Genomic DNA, 8,864 nt, shown 5'->3' with positions numbered 1-8,864 from the left:
TACTAGTATAAGTAGAAGATAGATTCACCAATGTGAACACACATGTCGCATTTTACAATTATGTACATGCTTTGGGCTCATAATTCTTCTCTCCCAAATTTTCAAATCCAGAAGAACACGATCTAATTAATGGAACTGCTAAATATATGAAATAGTTTTCGAAAGAAAACAAAGGAAGAAAAAATGAAGTTGGGACTATGTAACACATGACATCCATAAACCCAACCATAAGGTGTGAAATACGAGCATAGACATCAATGTATGTGCAGCTGGTGCAGATGCAGATTATTCTTCACTCAACATATTGTTGTTGAATTTATTAAAAACTTATTATGTACTTTATTCGCAGTAATTACCACAAAAGAGAAGCAATTTTAGTGATGCTTAGTAACATTATTGATCTAAAATTCTAAAAACGTCTATAGCCGTGAGGCACGCAGCTGTGCAGAAATTAAAGAAGGAAAGTCTCACTTGGTTGCTGATATGAAAAATCAATTCAACGTTATTAGTCGAATAAGACAAATAATGAATAACATTCTAGCTGCAGATGAAGGCATTTTGACAAATCATGAAATGTAATTATGGACAAGACAAGTTGAAATTGAAGACCAGTACTGCTAGAAGATAAAAATACAAACAAAATTAGGAGGCTGGAACCGTCAACCATATATAGCCATGGAGGAATATTAATTGGGACACGCAAGTGATGCAACATGCAAAGTGTGGGACAAGCTGACTCAAAAGAGATCACTAAGGTAAGTCAACTAACGAGCAGTAGTACAAAACACTGACCGACGCCTAATTCTCCAAACCTAAACACCTCTCTCGTGAATCATCGAGTTGGGACACTATTACTTGACCTATTTAGAATTGAGATGATGTGAATTTCGAATTAAGTTTTGAAGATTTATATCTACCTATAGCATATAATTATTCTCGAGTCCGGAACCTAAATGACGGACAAAAAACCTTAATGAACCGAGGCAAGGCGTGAAAAGAAGTTGATTCAAACTATGTTTTAACCCACTTTTTTTTTTTTTTTTTTTTTGCGCACTATATGAGAATGAGCTAACATTTCCCGTTAAATCCATTACCGAGTTTTTTTTTAAAAAAAACAAGTCATTAATATAAAATTAAATAACTTCCAACAAAATAATTATTTTTCCTTTTTATAAAAGATAAAAAAGAATGTCATACAAAATACCACATAGGATAGGAGTACCAAATTTTGTAGTTCTAATGTTCCAATCCAACCAAACAACAAGCATAAGAAAGACCGACAGGTCAGTGACCTACTGTTTACCTTATCATCAGTTCACCTCTTTCTTTCCCTTTTTCCTTTTAATAACCTCTCTTTAACCCTTTATCAACATGATATCCTCTCTGTCTATTTCTAATTGATGTTTCTTTAGGCCAAAAGAAGTACCATTCCAATTATTCATGGCTATAGAGATCATGATGAATTACATAAACACAAATAGCAATAACAGCACTAGCTTCATGTCCAATTTGGAAGAAAAAACAGTGGTTCAAGAAGCTGCCTCGGGGCTTCAAAGTGTCGAAAAATTCATTAAATTATTGTCACATAGTCAAAAACAAGGGAATTCAACTTCTTTCATAAAGCAAGAAAAATCGACCCCAATGGAGATTGAAATAGTGGCTGATGCAGCTGTTACAAAGTTCAAGAACGTAATTTCTCTTCTTGGACGAAAGAGAACTGGCCATGCTCGATTTAGAAGAGCACCTATTGCTTCTCCTCATCCTGAAAATTTCAAGAAGGATTATTATGTTGACACAAAAGTTTATTGTCCTACACCAATTCAACAACTCCCTCCAACAGCCTATGATCGTTATAATCACCAATTATGTCAAAATCCAAATGATGGGGTTGTTGAAAAGCAGGAATTGGTTACAAAGACGATTAATTTTTCGGAAATTTGTCGTTCAAATTCGTTCAATATGTCAACGTTAACAGGGGAAACAGAGAGTAAAAGCTTCCAGATTTCAAATATTTCTCAGGTCTCTTCAGTTGTAAAGCCTCCTTTGTCTTCTTCTTCTTCCTTCAAAAGTAGAAAGTGCACTTTGTCGGATAATGACCTTTCTGGCAAGTGCAGTGGTTCCTCTGGTCAATGCCATTGCTCAAAGAGAAGGTACAAAACTGGTTTCCTTCTCCTTAAAATACTAATTTTATCCCGAGATAATTTTTAGGTTTATTACTCTCTGTTGCTTTATTTGCTTTGTATTCTGTTGTTTTTCCATCTTATTTTCTTGCAACCCTGCTTTGAATTCTTCTTTTCTTTTGAGCCTAAGGTCAGAAACAATCTCTCTACCCCATAAAGGTAGCGCTAAGAGTGCGTACCCACCTTTGAGATTACACTGAATATGTTATTATTCTTATTATTACTCCCTTCGGATAAAAAAAGTATTCACTTAGCTTTTTTTATAAAAGAAATGTCCACTTATTAAACCAAGGAAGAATTAATTTTATATTTTCAGATTTGCTCTTATTAAGTATTATATGATCAAATCATAATACCTATTTAATTAGAGATAGTTTGGTCAATTTACATATTATTTTTTTTGGAGTGAGTAATTTCTTAAGGGGTGTGTTAATAGCTAAGTGGACTTTTTTTTTATCGGGAGGGAGTATTTTAGATCATAAATTTCAGCAAAAATTCTTAAACTTTGTACTCAATCAAACGCATACGCGAGAATTTGGACGAAGGAAGCAGCCATTTATTTCAGAAGTATATAATTATGTTTTTATAATGAAGAGTCATTGTTTTTCTTGAGGTATCCAAACAGGAAATTAAGACTTAAAAGGGTAGTTAGAGTTCCAGCAATAAGCATGAAGCTGTCAGACATCCCACCGGATGATTATTCATGGAGGAAATATGGACAAAAGCCAATTAAGGGATCTCCACATCCAAGGTACTTGACCGAATTCATGAATTCTTTAATTTACACAGTTAAGAATGTTTACACCTGTACTTTTAATGTTTACTTGCCTTGTTTCCAAAGTTAGAAATTCACTTATTATGAGTAATGATCAGTAACTACAATTTAAGTTACTTGTAGTACAAAGATTTTATACATTACCAATGGAAGCGGAGCTAGAATTTCAACTTTATGGGTTCTTAATACAAATACACTTTTTGAGCAAAAGCTACTAGGTTCAGCTGAACTTATATCCGATCTTCTAGCTACACCCCTGATTACCAATATATAGAAGCTAACTTCCTTTTTTTTTCAAATCTCTTTTGCTTTGTACTTCCCGAAAATGCCTGTGCAGTTCTTAAAACTAAACATTATTGTTTGTTGCTAAATTATGGCAGGGCATACTACAAATGTAGTAGTGTGAGAGGGTGTCCGGCACGTAAACATGTAGAAAGAGCTCTGGATGAACCAACGATGCTCATTGTTACGTACGAAGGCGAGCATAACCATTCCGTTTCTGTTGCTGAAACAAGTAGTCTCATTTTAGAGTCTTCCTAAAATGTAGTGGCAATACCATGGTTAGTCAAAAAGACATAGCAGGGCAAGAAAAAGAGGGTGACAAATGTAAACTAGTACAGTGTAGGACTAGTTGAGTCTTGTTGAGTCATTCAGTTCTATCTCAAAGGATATCCATCTTAAGAACATATAGATTTAGGATAAGTATTTTAACTATTTTTGTTATGCAATTTAGGCTGATAGCAGTGAATTCAGTTGAAATCACACCTCGCCCTGTGTCTCTCTATGCGTAAGAAGCATATGTTCATTCATATCTTGCAATATGGTGCTAGTACACTAGCACAAGGTATTCCTTTCGCCCCAATTTATGTGATCATGTTTCAGATTTTTTTGAAACTTATGATCTGAAAAAGTTATAATATTTGTACGACTATAAATTATCTCATTAAGAGTAAAATAAACATTTTAAAATTAAATTATTACTACTAAGTATAAAAAAGTACTTCTTATTTATAAACTGATTAAAACAAAATATCACATAACTTGCCCGAGGGTCAGTAAAAAATTTCTGCTTTAGGTCTCTCTTAATCAGTCATACACTCAAACTGGGCCAATTAACCAGTAGTGGAAAGAAAAAGAATAATTAAGACCCGAGGTGGGCATTATGAATAATCCCATGAAAAGAGATAAAAGGAAAGGTAAGGGGTAAAATGCAATCTGTTTCTTTATTTTTGCTTATCTGGTTACCTGCTTAGGTTTTGTCTTCGGATCCCTAACGTTTCCTCCTATCCTTTTTATATCTTTTCAAAATGGAGGAACATCAGTCATGGGGTAGGTCTAACTTTTTTGCCTTTTCTTCTTCTTTCCTTTGGATGTTCCGAATGGTTGACGAGTATGTATAGTCAAGAAAAGGACTAGGTAAAATGATGATGGTTAGCAAGAAAAATAAGGTAAAAGTTTATTAGTTTCACACCTTATTTACATCACATTAATGAATGCAAAATATATGCCTTCATACACAGCTTATTTATCACTTAATTATGGTTATGCAATGTATATTCTCATTAGTTTTTAATTACAAATTAAATTAAAATTAATTACTTTGGTATGAATAAGCATTTACAAAAACAAAAACAAAAAAGAGTAGGAGGCGAGAGAACGAGATTTTTTTTTTTTTTTTCTAAGTAATAAAGGAGATTCTTGGTATGGAATTTATAGCAAAAACAGTTGGTTGTGTGTTATACTAGTGGTCGAGAAGTTGGGAAGACTAAAACATGAAAATTGTTGGTGTGGAAGGGCTTGATCCTTAAGAATATAAGTACAGAGTAGAAGGGAGAATTGTTTGCAACAAGTCAAAATTTAGCAGATGGAGCATATTAAATGGAGCTATTAAAAGGTTCAATTTTCAAAGGATGGGGACCAACAGCAACCCTTTGTTTGTCTGCTGCCTCATTCTTTTCTCTGCTTACCGTCAACCCTACTCATACGGCTAAGCATGAATACAACTTCTAGAATATGGATAGAGATGGCAGGTGGATAGAGCTGTGCAATTGCGGAACGGGTTCAGCCCTTATCCCACCAAAAAAAAAAAAAAAAAAATAAATAAAAAAAAAAAAAAAATAATAATAATATATATACACACTTTTGACCGAAGTACTTGAAATACCCTCAAATTTGGCGCAGATTATTATTTTGATCCCCAAACTATGCTGGTAATAAAAACACCTTTAGATTTGGATAATTGAATTTAAAAACGCCCTCGAGCTCATAGACCATAGTAACGTGTACTAACTCGTGGTCCAACTGGACTTTTTATTTGATGTATGCTCCACGTAGACTAATTAAAATAATTTTATATTTTGCTATATATATACACTAGTGTTTTAAAAGGTGCGGGCGTAAGGCGAGGGGTTTTATATATATCTCGCCCAGACATAAGCCCCGAGGCACGGGGCGTAAGCCCTATGGGTATTTAATTCTTAGTATTTTATAAATTAATAAAATAAACATATAAGGGAAAAAATAAATTAAAATTATATAAAATCAAAATAATAATAATGTTAGTAGAAAAATGAATATATATCTTATTAACATGCTAACATGTGCATGAACAATTGAAAAAATCTAGAAAAAGTGAATAACGTAAAGATGCATTACACAATAACATTACTATGATGACACATAATTAGAGTTGTAAAACTGATACTATGTCGTAATAATTCAAAGATAAAAATGACAGCTATCGTTTTAAAACCTAAAATTAGCTACAAATTAGGACTCATTATAATACAAATAGCCAGAATAGAGTCTTCAAAACATTATCTAAACTAGAGCGATACCAAAAGAAATTCTGAAACTAAAAACTATCTTGAAAAAGATAAATTGAAGAGTGCTAAAAAGATCTTGAAGAAAAATAAAGCATAAAGACGGAAAATGCAAACAAGGAAGATAGAAAGAATGGGAGGTCAAAGCTCTTTGCTTTGTAGTAAGAAGGAAAATGCAAACAAGGAAGATAGTAAGAATGGGAGGACAAAGCTCTTCGCTTTGTAGTTTGCATTTTGCATAAAAAGATTTAAAGTGTATATGTTACTCCGTAAATAAAGAAAAAGAATTATGAAGTTAAGATAAACAATCAGAAAAAACTTTTGAGATTTTTAGTTTGAAAATTTACTATGAGTTAATTATTGAATATTTAACTTTTAAAAAAAGATTTATTAAGCAATATTGGCCCAAATTTAGAAAAGTTATCGGGGCTTACGCCCCAAATGTCGGGGCTTACGCTAGGCGAATTCCCCGAAGGTTGGGGCTTACGCCCAATGATAATTACGCCCCGCCTATATGCCTCGGTGCGTCTTCGGTACGCCTCGCCCTAGAGCTAAAAACGCCTTTTAAAACACAATTATACACACTAATTATAATATTAAAACTAAAGAAAAAGACTCACCAATTAAAACACCAATCAAATAACCCCACCTGCTAAATGGGTCTAGAACTTCTCTCTCTCTCTCACACACGAAACTCTCTCAAATTTCTCTCCCATTTGCCCTTTGATTTTCATGAAAATATTAGGGTTTTAGTCTAGAAAAATCTATAAACATGTGTTTTAAGGGTCGTTTGCTTGTTGGTTTTGGTTGGGTTCAAATTGGGTGGATTAGGGTTCCGAGCAGGCTCTCCGATCGCCTGAGATTTTTGCGCTGTTCGTCTATGATCTGCTTCGGTTGTCAAGTATTTTCAATTCTTGTTATTGTTTATTTCTCTTTTTCAACAAACCCAGAATAACAACATTACCTTGATGTGGACATTGTTGGTTCATTACAATAAAAAAATTTACAAGAAACTTAACCTTTAACCTGTATAAAGTGGGTGAAAATCATAAGCAAGAAAAAATTTCATAGAACAAACCCGACAAAATTATACTAAAATTGAACCTTCTAAATTTCAATACAAAAATTACATACAACACCCCAGCAAAATAAGTTATGAAATAGTTTTTCCAATCCCAAAATTGCCTTCCGGTATTGTAAAGTCAAATATGAAGTTGAAGTGTCTTTTATGGAGGAGCACATACATGGGGAAGAAAGGACCTAAATAATTGTTGGTTAGGTATTAAAAATGAAGAGATATGTAAATAATGGGTTTTTTCCGTTTAAAAATCGCTTATGTAGCTTTTTTTTTTTTTTTTTTTTTTACTCGTACACGCGCATAAAATCGTTTGGCAGCTCGGGAGTGTTTTTAAATTCACTTAGCCAAGCTTAGAGATGTTTTTAATACTAGGCATAGTTCAGAGACTAAAGCAATAATTCGCGCCAAGTTTGTATCTGCTTTGACTTTTTCGTGTGGTTAGCTTTTTATATTTTGAACCACCTCATTGAAATTCTTGACTCCGTGTCACGCCCCGAATCATGGCCTGAGCGAAACACGGCACTCGGTGCCTTACTGCATGTGACCGAGCGAACCACATGGCTTGCTAAATCATCATGAGGCATAACATGAGCGGAATATAATGTGAATGCATGATGAGCCTTTACAAAATGCAATAAGTCATAATACTTAATCAAAATACTTGTTTAAACATGAGTGCGGAAATAACATGAATGAGCCAAAATGGCTATACGACTCCAAAAGTGTGACATGACATAACTGACTTGTCTAGTCTATGAAACCTCTAACATAAGTCTGCACATGGAAAACATACTTGCTGGGACAAGGCCCCCAACATACCTTAGATGCATAGCTAATCATTAAATAAAGAATTGACTAAACCCGAATGAGATGGGGCTCACAATAATGTGATACGAATGCGTGTCCCCGAGCGGATGTGTCGTCACAGAAATCGCACTGCGCATCGTGAAATGCGGTGCCCCGGCAAATAAAAGGGGACGTCAGCACATTGAATGTACTGGTATGTAAAGCAACTGAAGAAATAACATGGGACATGGAATAACATGATAAGAACTGAAACTGAAAACATGATCATGAACATGAGTACATATACATATATATCATGCGTAAAGTATCGTGAGTAGGAAGAGCGATAAATATAACCGATAACATGGTCTGGTACTTGCGTCCTACCAGCAGAACACTCATACCTTTCCAGGGACATGAGGTTTAATAATATTATGAAAGGATCCAGTCATTATGAGAGATCGTCAAGGACATGGGTGGAGCGATCCTCATCCTACGGTGGCTACGTAGTTTCAGGCTATCTGAAGCCCTCCTCGGTAATTAAAACAACTCCCAAAAACATGGACATGTAAAATAAGTGGCACTTGCTGCCCATGGTTTTCATGAATATAACTTGCTTGTACATGGATATCATGAATTATAGCTTGCTTGCATGAACTTGTAAAACATGTATAGTATTTTCTTGAAAATAGCATAATATATCATAAACTAGCATGCATGAACCCATTGAATGGGATATATGGGTTTTTCATATATTACGGACAGATTCTTAATAATCATAAAGAAATATTAAGAACTCAATGATGAAATTATAACAATTCATACATAATATAATCATGGACATGGACCTAGGGTTATCATGAGCATGGTATAGAAACCCTAGTTTTCGTAAAGAATAATAATTTATGGATTATGAGGCGTGGGGAAGAACAATGATGTTTCCACACGTAGATAGTAACTCTACATACCTGGTAATGCTTGAATTAAATACTTTAACTTTGAAGAAGATTTCCAAAATCTTGAGCTCTTGAACCTTGAGATGGGTTTTCTTGAAAACCCTAATTTAGGAATGATGATTTCTTGTTTAGATTACAAGGATATGTATTATAATTGACTTGGAATGATTAGAATAGGCTTACCTTGGTGTTCTTGATGATGGGAGAGAATAGAAAGTCGTTCTAGGGCTTGGAGGTGTGAAGAATGAAGTGAAAAAGCCTTAAAAC

The 8,864-nt window shown here is 34.2% G+C and overlaps 1 protein-coding gene across 1 annotated transcript; it reads left to right on the top strand.

The window, feature by feature from the left end:
* The first annotated feature begins 1,227 nt into the window (after nt 1-1,227).
* LOC132036139 (probable WRKY transcription factor 15) lies at nt 1,228-3,719 on the top strand. Its single transcript, XM_059426390.1, has 3 exons — nt 1,228-2,150; nt 2,806-2,931; nt 3,336-3,719. The coding sequence occupies exons 1-3, from the start codon at nt 1,441-1,443 to the stop codon at nt 3,493-3,495; spliced, it is 996 nt and encodes a 331-aa protein (XP_059282373.1). The 5' UTR covers nt 1,228-1,440; the 3' UTR covers nt 3,496-3,719.
* Nucleotides 3,720-8,864: the final 5,145 nt, after the last annotated feature.

The sequence above is a fragment of the Lycium ferocissimum genome, chromosome 2, assembly GCF_029784015.1.
Source record: "Lycium ferocissimum isolate CSIRO_LF1 chromosome 2, AGI_CSIRO_Lferr_CH_V1, whole genome shotgun sequence".
In the NCBI taxonomy this organism is placed as follows: domain Eukaryota; kingdom Viridiplantae; phylum Streptophyta; class Magnoliopsida; order Solanales; family Solanaceae; genus Lycium; species Lycium ferocissimum.
This window is presented reverse-complemented; position numbering and strand designations above follow the sequence as displayed.

Bases quoted from the DNA above. Each gene is read 5' to 3' on its own strand.
- LOC132036139 (XM_059426390.1), top strand. From the start codon at position 1,441: ATGGCTATAGAGATCATGATGAATTACATAAACACAAATAGCAATAAC. The intron at 2,151-2,805 runs GTACAAAACTGG...GTATCCAAACAG, and splicing joins TGCCATTGCTCAAAGAGAAG to GAAATTAAGACTTAAAAGGG. The intron at 2,932-3,335 runs GTACTTGACCGA...AAATTATGGCAG, and splicing joins AAGGGATCTCCACATCCAAG to GGCATACTACAAATGTAGTA.